The sequence below is a fragment of the Ambystoma mexicanum genome, chromosome 7p (genome assembly GCF_040938575.1).
Source record: "Ambystoma mexicanum isolate Mex_15411 chromosome 7p, UKY_AmexF1_1, whole genome shotgun sequence".
Taxonomy (NCBI): Eukaryota; Metazoa; Chordata; class Amphibia; order Caudata; family Ambystomatidae; genus Ambystoma; species Ambystoma mexicanum.
Window position 1 is genome coordinate 384,214,380 of NC_090939.1, and position 16,901 is coordinate 384,231,280.

General features: G+C 47.2%; 1 protein-coding gene across 4 annotated transcripts in view; it reads right to left on the minus strand.

Moving 5' to 3' along the window:
- Positions 1–16,901, minus strand: part of LOC138526081 (multidrug resistance-associated protein 1-like) — a 1,621,759-nt gene that overhangs the window by 246,854 nt on the left and 1,358,004 nt on the right. For 2 of the 4 annotated variants that reach the window (XM_069636423.1, XM_069636422.1), the window contains one exon: positions 9,352–11,903. The exons of the other annotated variants lie outside the window; for them this stretch is intronic. In XM_069636423.1, coding sequence (XP_069492524.1) covers positions 9,487–11,903 — 2,417 coding nt within the window. In that variant the 3' untranslated portion in view covers positions 9,352–9,486. Of the gene's footprint in view, positions 1–9,351; positions 11,904–16,901 lie in introns of those variants that run through there. 4 annotated transcript variants of the gene reach the window in all.

Sequence of the window (16,901 nt, forward strand, 5' to 3'; positions counted from 1 at the left end):
GAGTGTTTAGTGTTTTTAATGGAAACATCGTTGCTTCTTGCTCTATTTGAACCCAACCCAGGGTGGAGTTTTGAGCCCTCCAGTGTAGCATGGGGAGTATGTGTGCGGCTCGGATGTATCTCTGTAGATCTGGCAATCCTAGACCCCCCCGAGAAGCAGGGGTCGCCTCATGACTTTCTTCTGGATTCTAGGCTTTTTGTTTTTCCACACAAAGGATGAAATGGCTATTTGCAGCACTTTAGAGATTCGGGACAGGATTCTGACCGGGAGAGAACTAACGAGATACAGCAAACGAGGGTGAAGAGTCATTTTCCCCGCCATTATTCGGGCGAACCAGGACAGCTCCTGATTATTCCATCTGCTTAGATCTTCCTGCAGTTGTTTCCACAAAGGTTTAATATTGGCCTCATATAGTTCAGTGAGTGTCCCAGTTACTCGGAAACCCAGGTATTCTAGGGAGTCTTTTACCCAAGTCAGAGGATTTGAGCGCTCTAGTTCTGCAATTTCTGTCTGTTCTTCTGTTATATTTAGGGCCGTTGATTTCCCATAGTTTATATGGAACCCGGAGACCTAAGCAAAGTCTTTTAGTTTCTGCATCAGTCTCGGGAGTGTGTCCCGGGTATTTGACATGAAAAACATAAGGTCATCTGCATACAATGCGATTTTATGCTGGATTTCTCTGGATTTCACCCCCTCAATATTCCTATCCTGCCTGATTTGTGCTGCAAATGGCTCTATAGCCATGGCAAATATTAGCGGAGATAGGGGGCAGCCCTGTCTAGTGCCTCTCTCTATCCTAATCTGCCTCAAAGTTAGTCCATTGACCAAGAGATTTGTCGATGGAACCCGGAAGTTTGCTAACACCATGTTGGTGAAGGATGGTCCACATCCAAACATCTTTAATACAAGCCTCAGATATCCCCAATCCAGACTGTCAAACGCCCTCCTGGCGTCTAAAGCTGCCAAAGAGAAGCGTTGACCCGTTCGAGTACCTAGATCAATGATATTTAAAGCCCGCCTCACATTATCCTGGGTTTATCTACCGGTAATAAAACCAGTTTGATCGGGATGTATGATTCTGGGGAGGACCTTCCCAAGTCTAGTTACAACAATCTTAGCATACATTTTAGCATCTGAGTTCAACAGATCTATGGGTCGCTAATTAGCACATTCTGAGGGATCTCTTCCTGGTTTTGGTATGAATAGGGTCAAGGATCTACCCATGTCCGGGGTAACTGTGCCTTCTTCTCTAATAACATTGAATAGTTTTACTAGTGGTGCCAGTAATTGTGTGCAAAAGGTTTTATAGAATCCCCCCCGTCCCCCAAGGCCATCCGGTCCAGGGGTTTTATTCGTTGGGGGACTAGTTATTGCCTCGTTGACCTCTTGTGCTGTTATTTCAGCTCCCAGCACCTCATTCTCCGCTTCTGTTATCTGAGGCAAGATTGTCTGTGACAGGTAAGTTCCCTGAAGTTGGGGGTCTAAATCTTCTCGCATTGCTAGATTTGCCTGATAATTTGTCATTATTTCCATCTTATCCTTTTCCCCAAATCGTAGTTCCCCCTGTGAATCCCTCAGTTGTGTCATATAGTTGCGGGATTTCTGTTTTTGCAATTTGGCCACTAGGAATTTATTTGCTTTCCCCCCCATGGACATAGTAAGACTGCTTAGTACATAGAAGGGATTGAGCCACTCTATCTGCTGTGTGAGCTTCCAATTGCGCTCTCATTTTTTTAAGCACTCTGAATGTTTTTGTGGGCGACTGAGCTTGTGCTGGGCTTCTGCCTCCCTTAATTCTTTTTCCAGGGCTGCCTGCGAGATTAATTCCCCCCGTATGACTGCCTTTCCTGCATCCCATCTCTTCCTTATCATTTTCCTTAAAGTAATTAAGGATCGATTCTTCTATGTTCGCTCTAAGGGCTATGTCTTTCAGCATAAGTTCATTGAGTGTCCATCGCTTTGTTTTATTCCTTTTCGGTTCTCCCATGTCCATGTATATTATCACTGGCGCATGATCAGTCAAGTATTGTACCCGTATGTCTACCTTACTTATTTGTGGGATCATGTCAATCCTGGAGTACCCCCGATGGACTGCTGAGTAATGTGTGTACTCTCAGTTTTTTTCATGGAAAAGCCTCCAGGTCTCAATCACCTCTAGGTCCCTGAAGAGTTTACCTAGTGCTTGTCTATTCCTCCCATCTGCTGTTGATGGAGGTAGTGTTTTATCTATTGGAGGGTCCATGACACAGTTTAAGTCTCCCCCTATTATTGTCTGTCCTTCGCACCAGCCGCCAAACTTATCCAAGATCCCTCGAATGTAATTGTCTTGATTGTCATTTGGCACATACAGAGCAATGATAGTATTTCTTTGCCCTCTAATCCAGCCCTTTAGCCCTGAAAACCTCCCCTCAGGATCAGCAAGAAGTTGATCTTTTCGAAATCCCAGCGCTTTGTTCAGAAGAATTGCTACTCCCTTCGATTTCTTTCTGGCTGAGGCGAAATACTGTTGAGGGAAAAGTCTGTGGGCTAAACGCTTTTCGTCCTCCGGGAGGAGATGCGTCTCCTGCAGGATCCCCAATGACACTGAGTCCCGTTAGTCTCCCCAGAATTGCTCTGCGTTTCGCTGGGGAGTTTCATCCTTGCACATTCAGGGATATTCCCACCTCCTCATAATAATAATAATAATAATTTGGCATTTATATAGCACTACGAACCCTGAGGTATCTGAGCGCTGCTTATTATTACCCACGGTGTGTGGTGTTCATTTATCGACCTCGGAAGGATGAAAGGCTGAGTTTGGCCCCGCCGGGATTTGAACCTGCGTTAGCAGGCTCTGCACGGATGTCAAAGCGAGCGCTCTACTGGCTGTGCCACTAGACCATATCCATTGGGCCTAACCTGTATGATTTACTGGTCCCGTCTATTAACCCAAGACAGTTGTATGTATTTTCTCAGTGAGTTATTGCTTCCTTTAGTCCAACCTCGAACCCAGAACCATACTAAATTCTTCCTCCTATTATCTTTAACGCCTCTCCGCTGCCTCCCTCTTGATCCCCCTCCCCCTTTCCTTACCCTCCCCTTTTCTCTTTCCTCTCTCCCTTGCATGGCCGGGACCCATCAGAGCGCTCCCTGATTCACGATCAGGGTTTTGGGCCATTTTCCCTTTGTACTTTCTCCTCTGCCTGGGCTTAGGCATGCACAGCAAACAGATCCAAGACGGCTTTCCTCTGATCACCGTCCTCACTTGCAGATTTGATATGCAGCTTGAATTCCATTTATCGACCTTCGGTCCGGGAAGCGGAGCTCCTAATGTCTTTAACATCCGCTCAATTGCCTAAATCCGCCCGTTTTGTGCGGGGGCCTGCCAGGGCTATCTGTCTATCTCTTTTCCCAGGCCTCTCCGCCTTCCACTCCCATTGACCACTTGTGTTTTTCGAAGGGGATTGACGTGAAGACGATTCCATTTGCCTTGTGTCATCTTCAATATGTAGTATTGACATCCCCTCCTCGCATGTACTGATCCGGTGTGTATTTCCTTCCCACGTAAATATTAGGCCAAAGGGATAGGCCCATTGGTATCTAAAGTGATTGTTCATCAGTACTTTTGTCACTGGTCTCATTAGTTTCCTTTTATGAAGGGTCAAAAAGGGCTAAATCTTGATATAGTTGAACTCGGTTTCCGTTGACGGTTAGCTCCTTATGCGACCTGGCTCCTTTCAGGATCTCCTCTTTCTGGGTGAAGGAGCTGCAGGCGACCAGTATATCCCTGGGTCTAGCCCCCGGTTCGTTTCTTTTGGGACCAATTCGATGAATTCTGTCGAAGCGGATCTCCTCCGGTGGGGTATCAACTGAAGCATTGCTGCAGGGTGAACCAGAGGTCAACATCCAGTACTGTCTCTGCTAGGCCTTTGATCCTTATGTTTGATCTTCTGGATCTATTTTCTAAGTCCTCAGCCTGTATTTCCAAATTATTTGTTGCTCTGGCCAGCTGTTCTAACAATATGCTATTCTGTTTAGTGTTGTCTGCAACACAGGAAAGTCCCCCTTCGACCACATCTACTCTTTCTCCAATTTCGTTAAAGGATAGTTCCGGGACTTTTTTTTTATTGTCCCTACGGTTCGGCCATGTGTTTTTAAGCATAACTCGGTCGATCGTAGAAAACTTTCCTATGGACCTTACCCGACTTTTCGTCCATTAACGCACTCGAAATCAGCCGCCATTTTCTGATAATCCTATCACTTGCCGCATCGCCCTGGCTCACCTGCTTTTGCGGCACTAAATCAAATCCCCCGCCCCTGAGCCTGACATCAGCAGACGCGTACCGCCCATTTCCCAACGCCAAAGCACGTTTCGTGTCAACAATCGCTGCGCCTCAGCTAATGAACTGTCGCCATGGAAATGGCAGGACTCTTTCCTCAATAAGTATAAACACACCGTTTCACAACACACAGCAGCAGATTTTCGATTCCATTACTCTCTGTGTGTTACTTTGAGTATTCTGTGACTCGTTTCTGTGCTCTGGTCAGCTACCTTCGTTGATTGTAGCCCGTGTGAACAGATACCAGTACCACCGCTATAAATTATTTTACTTTCTTTACCACACAATGGCTACAATAATGCCGTATATGTACGAGCCCGAGTACACCGAGGAAGAACTACTGGAAAGGCAAGCACGCGAAAACGATGGGGATTCGGACGGCAGTTGGGAGGACCAGTCAACGGATGAAGAGCCTGGACCATGTCGCATGGACGGCGTCTCCACCTGGTGCACGTGCAATCGGTGCGAGCTAATGCCAACTGAGGAGGAGAACTGCTGCTGCCGTGAAAATTCCGGGTGCTTGGCCTACATTTCGGAAGGCGAGCCAAGTCCGCAATGCATCACCGAGCTGCCAGAGTTCAGGGAAGCCTGCCTCTCACGGACAGTGTTGAGGATGATGATGGTGCTTATGCACGAACTTTGCGGCACTGTTCGTCCGCGTAATCCGAGTAACGAGTAAGTATACTCTGGTTGTGATGTCAGTGATGCCACTACTATTTCATGGTCGTCTCATCATTCGAATGCATGTAAATTGGTTCCATGTTGTGCATTTTCTAGATAGAATTTTTTTCAAAGCAGAATGACATTTTTTACCTGAATCGACAGTGATAAGAAAGTTTTGTCATTTTAATACAGTTTGCATCTTTCATTTTCACAGGTGGTACAGGCTGGTGGCCTATCGTTGCTTCACTTGGTGGCTTCACGGGAGGCTCGGACACCGCGTTCGGAGAGTAATACCTGCCTGTGCGGTACTTGCCATTAGACAACATTTCCCCAGCGACAGTGGACAATACCGCGGATTTTCCATGGATGTGCTGCAACCGCAACTTTACAATGTGTAATGTTTATTATTTATGTTCAATTGAAATTAAGATCTAAAATAAAACGCAACATATATTTTAACAATGGTTGTTTTGATTTTTTAAATGAATCTAGTGTGTCTCCATTGAATAGTCTTCCTGTGCCTTGTCTTGTCACACCACATGTCTCCGGCCAGCATCCTCCCTCACGCAGGCCGCCCACCTTCAATCCACATAACCGTTGAACCCATATGCAGCAGACATACATATGTTATTTTGCGGGTTGGCATCAAGCCTCCCGGCCTTGCCTCCTCCCCCAAAAATACTTACCACACCACTTTGTTCAAGCGTTGGCAATAAAAGGAAGGCCGTTGGATTTTATTGACACAAAACATGGTTATAGGTAAATAATCAATATGGTTGATCATAATAAATCATCCTTTTGGGCACCGGGTACAGAGATGACCCCCTCTGGCCCGTGCCGCCTTGCCACCACAGGCCAGCCTGCTGCTGACTAACTGCCTAGGCATCCAGGGTCTCCAGGGTGAACTACACCCATATATTCTCCTGGGAGGCTGAGGTATTTATAAACTCACCCCCCTGCCTTCCATGTACTAGATCCTTCAGCCTGCCTCTTACATGCAGTTAGATGGCCTCTCCTTGGTGAGGCCCTGCGGCAAACGAGTCTTGTCTGCACGACCACCGCCCCAATCCACCCCCCGCCCTATCAAAGGCAGTTCGCACCGGGGTACTTGCGCTGGCAAGTGGAGCTGTCAGGGAGCGATAAAGGCCAAGAGGTGCCAAAGACCATGTACACTTCAAAGTGGTCTATAGAGCATGGGTTGTTGTTCCCATGTCTACCTCCAGACCCCGTGTCTCCTGCCAAGCATCCCCCCTCACGCTGGACGGCCCCCTGCAATCCACATAAGTGTGTCTCCATTCACGAGTCTTCCTGTGTCTTGTCTGCACGACCACCGCCCCAATCCACCCCCCGCCCTATCAAAGGCAGTTCGCACCGGGGTACTTGCGCTGGCAAGTGGAGCTGTCAGGGAGCGATAAAGGCCAAGAGGTGCCAAAGACCATGTACACTTCAAAGTGGTCTATAGAGCATGGGTTGTTGTTCCCATGTCTACCTCCAGACCCCGTGTCTCCTGCCAAGCATCCCCCCTCACGCTGGACGGCCCCCTGCAATCCACATAAGTGTGTCTCCATTCACGAGTCTTCCTGTGTCTTGTCTGCACGACCACCGCCCCAATCCACCCCCCGCCCTATCAAAGGCAGTTCGCACCGGGGTACTTGTGCTGGCAAGTGGAGCTGTCAGGGAGCGATAAAGGCCAAGAGGTGCCAAAGACCATGTACACTTCAAAGTGGTCTATAGAGCATGGGTTGTTGTTCCCATGTCTACCTCCAGACCCCGTGTCTCCTGCCAAGCATCCCCCCTCACGCTGGACGGCCCCCTGCAATCCACATAAGTGTGTCTCCATTCACGAGTCTTCCTGTGTCTTGTCTGCACGACCACCGCCCCAATCCACCCCCCGCCCTATCAAAGGCAGTTCGCACCGGGGTACTTGTGCTGGCAAGTGGAGCTGTCAGGGAGCGATAAAGGCCAAGAGGTGCCAAAGACCATGTACACTTCAAAGTGGTCTATAGAGCATGGGTTGTTGTTCCCATGTCTACCTCCAGACCCCGTGTCTCCTGCCAAGCATCCCCCCTCACGCTGGACGGCCCCCTGCAAACCGCATAATGCCACAACATATACACGCCATTCATTCACAAACACACCCCTGTTTCGAATTCTTTATAACCCACTTCATATTTCGAATGAGAACTTCTTTGCGCTTTGCTAGTCAACCCGTGAAGGTGCTGGTTATCTGCTCTTCGTCTCTGTGAACTTCCGTGACCACTTCGAGCAAACTCGTCAGTTTGCAACCTGTGAACTGCTCCCTATTCTACGACAAGAAACTACTCTGATCCCTGCATCTAACTGTTTGTTCGTCAAGGTAAGGCCATGTACCATAATCATTTTGCGTCCAATTTTTTAATTTATATCTATTTGCTAGTAGTCATCAAATTGCATCCATGTTTTCTTTTCGTTCAAGACAGTACATGCAAGGAACTAGTCACATGTTCTGAGTTTAGTCAAATTATTTTTCTATTTTTTTAAAGTTATTCAAATACTTATCTGCATGTTGAAAGGAAGCGCCCCCAATTCAGCACGATCCTCCCCGCAATGAGAGGCAATAAAGGACTCTCCCGTAGTGGGAATAAGACCAAGACAGAGTGCGGGTGAGCGTAAGTGGGAGTTTATCCAAGGATAAGGCATGCAAAGAACTCTGCAACCTACGAGAGCGCTCTGCCTGACATTAGCAAAGACAGGCGTATTTCTAATACAAAAAACGTCATCAACACCTAAACACTATAGGGGGCACAAGTCAATTGGGATTGGGTGGTGTCGACTAGCTATAGGTGTTGCTGCCGCGGGGTTGGTCTTGGCGGGACGACGTCACTGGTCAGCCTCGTGGGTTGGGTTGGGCCTGGCAGGCCGGCTGGAGGTCATCCGTGCGGTGTTGATGTGCTGGGGCAGCCTGTGACAATGACGAATACCTTTCCTGTCTCATTTGCCCTAGGCCATGCACACTACAGTTATTCAGAAAATGACATTTACGTTCATTAATAAATCGCTTCACCAGCTTATCTTATAAAATAAACACAACACATGAGGAATGCACCTTGTGAGAGGTCTGGTGGTTGTCGGTTGGGGTGAGATTTACCTGTGTCTTATTGACCGGTATTTTAGGTCACGGGACGGGGCTCTGGGACCTGGGCCGAGTGATACATGTCTGTCTGCTGCGTTAGAAGTTATTATATAGATGGGTCTCTGTGTCTTGTCCCAATGATGGGGGTCGTCCTTACACGGGGTCAGGATTCTTGGGGGGTTCGTGGGATTTATGAGAGGGTGCTGGTAGATCAGTGGGTTCATCCGTGGGTTTATTACCGTGCTGTAAATAACACAGGTGGCGGGCTGTGGCCTTGGTTGCGGCGCCGGGGCCTCTGACTCTCTGAAGTAACGCCAGCCTGGTTGGGGGAGGTGAGGGAGCGCGGCACAAGTCTTAGCTTTTTTATCTGGCAGGCTTGGTGGGGTGGGAGAGGGAATGACCTTGCATATACTCACAAAGGTATTTTCCTCGTGCGTTGCTGATCAGTGAATGCAGAAGTTTTATACTGTTCTGCCTTATTTTAACGTTATTCAGACACACATATATATATATATATTTCATTTTCGTTACACATTTCTTTAATACAGTCGGTTCCAGTACCTTTTCATTACCTAACATTATGTTCGCTACATTGTGTGCGTATTGTATGTACATTAGACGTTATACGAGGGATATCTAGGTTATGGCCTACAGAGATTGATGCTCGCCGCTTTGGGTGATTCAAAACATATATGAGTTCAAGTTTCTACATACTATTGAAAAACACTTTTACAAATAGAGGTTACACGTTTGGTCAACATCTTTCTCCGTGGTTATAGCAGCATTAGTCCAGACCTGGAGGGATATCATATAACGTTACATTTTTATGGTTCATTCACATTTTAAACAGAGGTAGTTCATTAATACCAATACTTGAACTATTTTCTACCTTCTTCAGATAGTGATGCTTCAGCTTTTTCCCCGTTGCCCCGGCCTTGCGGTCCGGGTCATACGGGGTGCAATATCACATTGTTACTAATATAATGTTGCCGTGTTGGCATCTCGGGTTTAGCTCATCTCCGACTTTCTCATGGGAACGCGCTCGCAGCGGATCTGCCAGGGCTGCTGAGGCGGCAGAGATGCATGAAAGGCCCTCCAAAGGTGGGGGCCTCGTTACAGCGTGCTGAACTCACACCATGTTTGCTGTGCAAGATGGCGTCTAGGCCTAACTTAAGTTTCGGTAAATGCAAGGACAGGGTGCGTGTGGGCAATGTCGTCGGCGGGTGAACCCTCCTCCACCTGGGCCCGGGTGGCATGAGGGTGCTCCCACCGAGCCATGGTCCTCACCTGGGGAGGGAGCTGTAGGTGAGGAGGGCCTCGTGGCCATTCCTCCCCTACATTTCCCCCCTTTCGTTACTTAAAGTAACGAATTTCTTTAGCTCTTCTAATCTTCTACATTCTTGTTCCTCTAACACTGCACCATCCCATGCAGGGGTTCCTTTTATGGGCATCCATGCTCTGCACACCCCCCCTTAAGCTCTCACCTCTCCTAGCATACTCGTCTGGTGTACATGTCAAATATATACAGTCGCCAGTTTCTTCCAGATCTACCCAGACCTCCTCATACCATTCCAGTTCTACGTCTCGTGGTTCTTTAATTGTGGTGTGCCATAGCTTATCTACTATGTACTTGTCACGGCACATAGGCACTAACTGGTACCTGGGGGTGTTGTCTGTTCCTGTCTGCACATGTACTTCTTGTGTTGCTTTAATTGTACCACCGGAGTTGCCCATTGTCACCATCATCATTGCACCGTTAGGGACTGCATTAGCACAACATCGGAGGCCCACCTGGCACAGGCAGAACATCACAAGGATGATCACCACTATTGGTATCAGGAACTTCATTGTCACTCCAAGCCATGAGGGAACCCAAGAGAAGATATTGTCGAACCACGAGCTATCCTCAGCTCCACCTTCCATTTTCATCTTCTCGCCCAGGTTATGCACTGCTTCAATAACGTGGGACAGGGACCCATTTTCTGCGTCTTCGGAAGGTACGAACGTGCAGCATGCACTTCCTATTTTTCGGCAAACACCTCCATCGATTGCTGTTAACAGGTCTAGAACATACCTGTTCTGCATGGTCATTAATCGCAGAGCTCGTAGTTCCACCTTTATTATGTTAAACCCTTCTTCAGTGTCATTGGCCAACTGGATCAGTTCCCACCGTGTGATCTGGAGCCATTTTGCATTTGCCCTTGCTTGGACACTTGATACTAGCGAAGCGAAGAATGTTTCCACGGAGCTGAACAGGCGATACTTGTCTGGGATCTGTGCCAATAAATCAGATGATGCTTGTGATATGTAGTTCGAGGCTCGCTTGTTCCTTGAGAGCTCTTCTCCTTTCCCTCCGGAAGACAGGACATAAAGGTGCGCTTGTGTAGTTGGAGACGCTGCATTCTGGTTCGAGCCTCCGTTCACCATGTTACTTCTGTCAATATGGCTTTCGGGAATCACCATTAGTGTTGAATGCAAAGTGGCCATTGAGCAGCTACCACTCCATGATTGGGGAAGGTGCAGGTACGCCTTGTTTCCGCATACCCAGTAGGTGTCCATTAGTGCTGCTGTTCCCTTTTTCATATCTGGGATGGTGAGAGTTTTGTTACAGTTCTTATTCGTTCCCATTGCCATTTTTCCTTCTCCCTTGAAACATAGTTCGTTTTGTATTTCACTTTGTAGCTTAAAGGGTTTTTCCATCGCTGTTACCCATGTTAATTTAGGGATGTGTTCTTTCCATATTGGCAAGCACGTTCTTTCCATCCACCGCAACTTTTCCGGTTGGACACCCTTCAGTGCTTCTGCCTTGCACAGCACTTCTTCGTCTTTCCATTTGTTTTCGGAAAACAGTGTCCCTTGTATTGCAAAGAAAGGTTCTTTAAGGCAGATCACTCCAGACGCTTGCGAATAGCACGTTTTGTTTTTCTGTACCATTCTGAAAGAGACATCGTGTGCTTGGAAAGTGTTCTTTATTCTACACAGCGTGAGATGAAGGAGACATTGGGCATCCACAATGGGCAATTCTCGTGGCAACAATACTTTAGGTGTGCCTGATGCATGGGGGATAAGTGAGCAGACATAACAGCTCTCATTGGTTGTTTGTTTAGCTGTTGTGCTCATATCTGCATACCATTTATTTGCTTGGTGAGGGTGTCGTGGGTCTTCCATTTTGTCTAACCCTAGCCCATAATACTCATCATACCCTTTTCCACCAGTCTCTCTTCTCCGCCTACTTTTCTCCCTTCTTCTGTACCTTCTCGTTATAGGAGGTGAAGAACCAGGCCCCCCTTCCTCCCTCCCACCCCCCTTTTCTAATTCTTCATATAGGGACTTGTGTTCTGTCATCATAATCACTTTTCCATCCTCCTTAATAAACAAGAGATCGTTGTTTGACATTGGGGCGGGAGGGATCGTGTGGTTGTTGTATGTGCCAGGTTGGGACATTGTGTCATTATCTACATTTTTGGTTCTCCATTGTGAGAGGACAGCAGTGGGTGGTGTAGTATAGTATCCCCACACAAAGTGTGATCCATCCCAGATCAAGAAATCACCGTCTTTGACATTTACAGTCGGAATTGTTTTCGTTCCAGGAGCAAGGGTGGTGTTGTTCCCCCCTCCCCCCTCGTTCATCTCGGTAGAGATGAACGCTATAATCCAGTGTAACACCAGACAAAACATTGAGATGAAGAACACGATAGCACACATTGATAAACCACATTCAAATGAATATGTTAATCTAGCCACTAACATTTCTCTAAATCTAACATATCTATTAGTTGCAGGCTGCCCATTCGATGCCATGATAAATCCTGTTTGAGACACAAAAGTTCATTAAATACAAACATGTAAGCATTTCCACATTGTGACGTTTCGGTGATAAAATATAGGGTTGGGTGAGGAAGGGGGTTTGTTGACAGACAAGGTAGCTTTCAGTCAATATTATTCGTACCTTACTATATATATATATAAATAATAAAAAACATGACATTTTAAAAACAACAATAATAAAAACATCTTAAAGAGCACAAGAAGGGAAAAAAAGAACCCCACGCAAAACTTTCAAAAATTGTAAAAAGAAAATTTACATATACATGTGTACATGCTTTAGTCCAGGACATTTGTTGCGCGCTAATTGTGTTCACTGTTCATCTCATGAAGCCCACAAAATTCCAATCATTCATTCCGCACAACTTCATCGTCCGCTGTTGCCTGTGCCTCATCCTGCACCTCACTCTCCGCAGCGCTGTAAGCTTTACGTACATCTGTCAAATGCACCCAATATCGCAGGCCCTTAACCTTTACTGCTGTAGGCGTGCAAAACACTACCTCATAGGGGCCATGGAAGCGTGGTGCGTTCCACCTCCGCACAAAACTTCTAACATATATAAGGTCACCAGGCATTAGCTGTAGTGGTTTTTCAGGCAAACCGTTTGGTTCAGTCGCGTTCCCCTCCTCTCTTGTCGAGGGGGGGGCTAGTTGCTTTGAAATTACGCGCGCTGCCCGTGTCAATTTTCGCAGGTATTCTGTGAACTCCTCCCCCAATATAGCTGCGCTTCTGTGTGCATCAGAACGCTCACGGAGAGGCGAATGCGCTGTGTGCATTCTTCTTCCCGTGACGATCTCGTGCGGGGACAAATGGTGATCCTTACTTGGCTGGTTTCGTAGCTCAAACAAGGCCAAAGGCAGGCAGTACATCCAAGTCTTTTTAAGGGAAAAACAAAGTTTTGATAATCTGCTTTTTAACAGGCCGTTTATCTTTTCTACGACGCCATTACTTTGAGGATGATAAATCGAACATAATTTGTGCTTTATTCCCAATAGTGTAGTCACTTCTTTAAAGAGTTCATTAACAAAATGCGTCCCGTTATCTGAGCGAATAACGTCGCAAATTCCCCAGCGCGGAAACACTTCCCGCACTAGGAACTTCGCGGCGCCCTTCGCGTCAGGGCGGGCACAAGGGCCTGCCTCCACCCACCTCGAAAATGGACATACAACCACAATCATGTATCGAGCCCCGTTACACCTTTCTCCCATGTCTACATAATCAATGTGGAGCTCTCTGAATGGGCCACTTGGTTTTGGTATCGTACCCCTTAGTGTACGCAATGTCATACCTGAGTTGTAAATTTGACATGTCGTGCATTCTAGAGCTAATCTTGTGACGTGTTCCTGGAGGCAAGGTGTAAACCAATCTTCTTGTATCTCTGCCATTATGTGTTTCTTTGTGTTGTGTGCAGGAAAGTGTAGTTGTTGAAATGCTATTTCTAACAGCGTGATTGGCATTACCACTTTTCCTGAACTCTCTTGTCGCCACAATAAATCAGTCGGTGATTTGCTGCATCCTCTCTTAGTCCACAGCAATTTTTCCTCTGCACTAGCTCCCTCTTGCAGCTCTATTATCTCCTGTGTGGACATCATGTTGTATCCTGTGGGGACCTCTTGGCTTGCTGTGTGGTGCAACATGTACTCTCCTATTTCACCTTTTTGTAGATATGAAGCTGCTTTGGCAGCGGCGTCTGCTGCCGCGTTCCCCAAAGATATAAAATCTGTATTTGTGGTATGAGCTTGACATTTTACGATGGCCACTGCCGTGGGGTCTTGCAGGGCCTCAATCAGTTCTTTCAATAATTCTGCATGCTGGACTGGCGTTCCGTCTGCTCGCCGAAACCCTCTCCGCCCCCACCGGGCCAACCCACCGTGAACTGTTGTTGTCATGTATGCTGAGTCTGTATATATGGTCACTGCGCACCCCTTGGCGGCATGCAATGCTTCTATTAGCGCTATTAGTTCTGCTGCTTGCGCTGAATAGTGTGATGGGAGGCGGTGTTGTACTAGTATCTCATATTCATCTTCCTCTAATCGTACCACTGCCATACCCACATGCTTTTCTCCTGTCTCCATGTCTATTGATGCTGACCCGTCCACAAAATACACCTCACCCTCGGTCAGGGCATTTTCAAAAATCACTGGATCCTTACTTTCGTCACCTGTGTACGTGGCGCAGTTGTGGTTTTGCATGTCCTCTACGGTGCATGCCTCTGTGATGAATGTGGCTGGGTTCACTGTTTTACATCTTACTATATGGATGTTAGCGCTGGACAGTATTATCTCATATGCTGTGGCGCGTTGTGTTGTCAATGTGCTCTTTGTTCGCTCTAATATTGCAAAAAGTGAGTGTTCCACAAACAGTGTCACCGGGCAGCCCATCACTATCGTGGCACTTTTTTCAATTGCGAACGCGGCTGCAGCTAGGGATTGCTCGCACGCGAAATGACCTTGCATTACTGCGTCTAGGGTGCCGCTATAGTAAGCGAGTGGTTTGTGCCCTAAAGATGTTTTCTGTGTCAGTACTGCTGTCATCAATGTTCCTTTGCAGTGTGAAAATAAGAAGAATTCGCGCCCATAATCTGGGTTTGCTAGTACTGGAGCGCTTGATATCAGCTCTTTTAGTGAGTTAAATGCTGTGTTCATCACCTCTGTCCATTCTATGTGTTTGTGTTCTTGTTGTGCTTCTTTCAGTGCCTGTAGCAGGGGCCTTGTGTACGCCGCATAGTCCAATATCCATGCTCGGCAATAGTTACACATACCCAGAAATTTCTGCATCTCTTTTACTGTTTTGGGCTCCCCAATTGTTCTAATCGCCTGTGCCCTGTCTGGTATAATTCGCTTGCCGTCCTTTGATATCAACTGACCCAAGTATAGGACCTCCGTCAGACAGTATTGTAACTTCCCCTTGTCCACCTTGTACCCCTTATTTGCCAATAATGTCAAGAGTGTTATCGAGTCCTGTCTGCATTCTTCCTCAGCCTGTGCGCAAACCAATAAATCATCAACGTACTGAATCACTGTGCTTTCTACAGACAAATTCCCCAGATCTTCATGTAGTACCCTGTTAAATATGCTTGGGCTCTCGCAATATCCTTGTGGTAGTCTGCAGTGTTCGAACCTCCTTCCTCCCAATGTAAATGCTGTCAAGTACCTGCTCTCTTCTGCCAAGGGAATCGAAAAGAATGCATTTTTTAAGTCAATTACTGTGAAGTGTGATGCTATTTTTGGAATGTTGCACAGTATTGTCGCCGGGTTCGGGACTAAAGGGAACTCCTTCATTACCACATCGTTCAATGGGCGTAAATCTTGTATCATCCTCCATGAACCCCCCTTCGCTTTTTTGATTGGGTAAATGCATGTGTTGCATGGGGAGTTTGAGGGCACTATTATACCCTGTGCTAGCAGTGCTTCTATTGTCTCTCTGATCCCTTCTTCTGCTTCTCGCGACAGTGGATATTGTTTCACCCGAGGTAGTATTGCTCCTTGTTTTACTTTTATCACCACAGGCTGAACTTCATGTAGCAACCCTACATCGTGGGGGCCATTAGTCCATAAGTTAGCGGGTACTGAACTCATGTCTTCATCAAAAAATGTATGCGGTGCTCCTACTACCGCCATTAGTTCAACTTTAGTTTGTCTGGCTGTAACTACAATGTCGCAGGGCATTGCCAGTTCCATCACTACTTCACCATCTCCTTCAGTGTCAGAAAATAGCTCCTCGTCCGAGAGCTCTCTCAGCGGGATATTTGCATTTGTACACAATACTGTCCGCCACTCACACCCTTCCATGTCAATACCAATCACACATATTCTGTTTGCTGATACATGTATTGCATGCAAATCCAACGATAGTACTTCCCCAAGAGCAGTGTCAGGGCTTGCTATGGGACGAAAAAGGAATTCTGCTGGGATTCTCCACTCCACCCTTTTTAGTTCTGGTACTATGAGAGCCAATGTTCTCATGCCTTCAACAAACATCTCCTCATTTCTTGGTACCCCTCTGATCTCTTTTATTATTGTGTGGCCGTGTATTACTGCTAATATACGGAGGGGGCATATGCCTGGCGTTGAACATACGATGCCGCTCCCTGTGAATGATATGGTCATGTTTAGTTTGCTCAAGAGATCTCTCCCCAGTAAGTTGATGGGAGAGTTTTCATAGTACAGTAAGGGTGCTTTCACTGTTTTACCCCCCACTGTCACATCCAATACCTCTGTGTAAGGAACTTCAATTACAGCCCCAGAGAACCCCTGCGTCTCTAACGTTCTATTAGATAACGGGAACCGGCCCTCTCTAATGCATGATTTCTCCGCTCCCGAATCCACCATGAATATGAATTGCTTGTCTCCTATCTGCGCTCCTATCAATGGTTCCTCTGATGCATTGTGGGTCGTAGACAGTACTGGACACGCAAGTGCTCTCTGTGGGCTGTCCTATGCGGGGTGTCTCGTTGCCCCCCCTTGATCGAAAATGTTCCCCGAAACTACTGACACTCCACTGTAAGGTGCGGGGGCTGGTGCCCCATTAGCTCCTGTGGCGAAAGTATTACCAGGCGTGTAGTGCACATTGTCATTATTCTGTGGGCTGGTTTGTGTTCGGTATTGATGTCCGTGTAGTTGTGCGTTACTCCTTTGTACTACATTGTCTGGTTGCTGGTATTGTCCCATGGGGAGGCCGTAGGGGCTTCCTGGATGGGGGTGTCCGTACTGTTCTATCTCTTGGAAACCGTTGTTTTGTCTGCTCCTACATTCCCTTGAGTAATGCCCCCATCTCCCACAATTCCAACAGCTCCCCTGTGGACCTCTGGGACCCTGCCACCCATTTCCTCCCATTCCTCCATACCCTTGTCCTCCTCTTCGCCCCCTGTACCCACCTCTTCCTCCTCTTGGGGCCCACTCTTGCCACGTTGGACCTCCGTTCTGCTCCTGCTCTGTCCACTGTCGTTGCCCTTGTCCTGCCCAATTCGCTGCTATTCTTC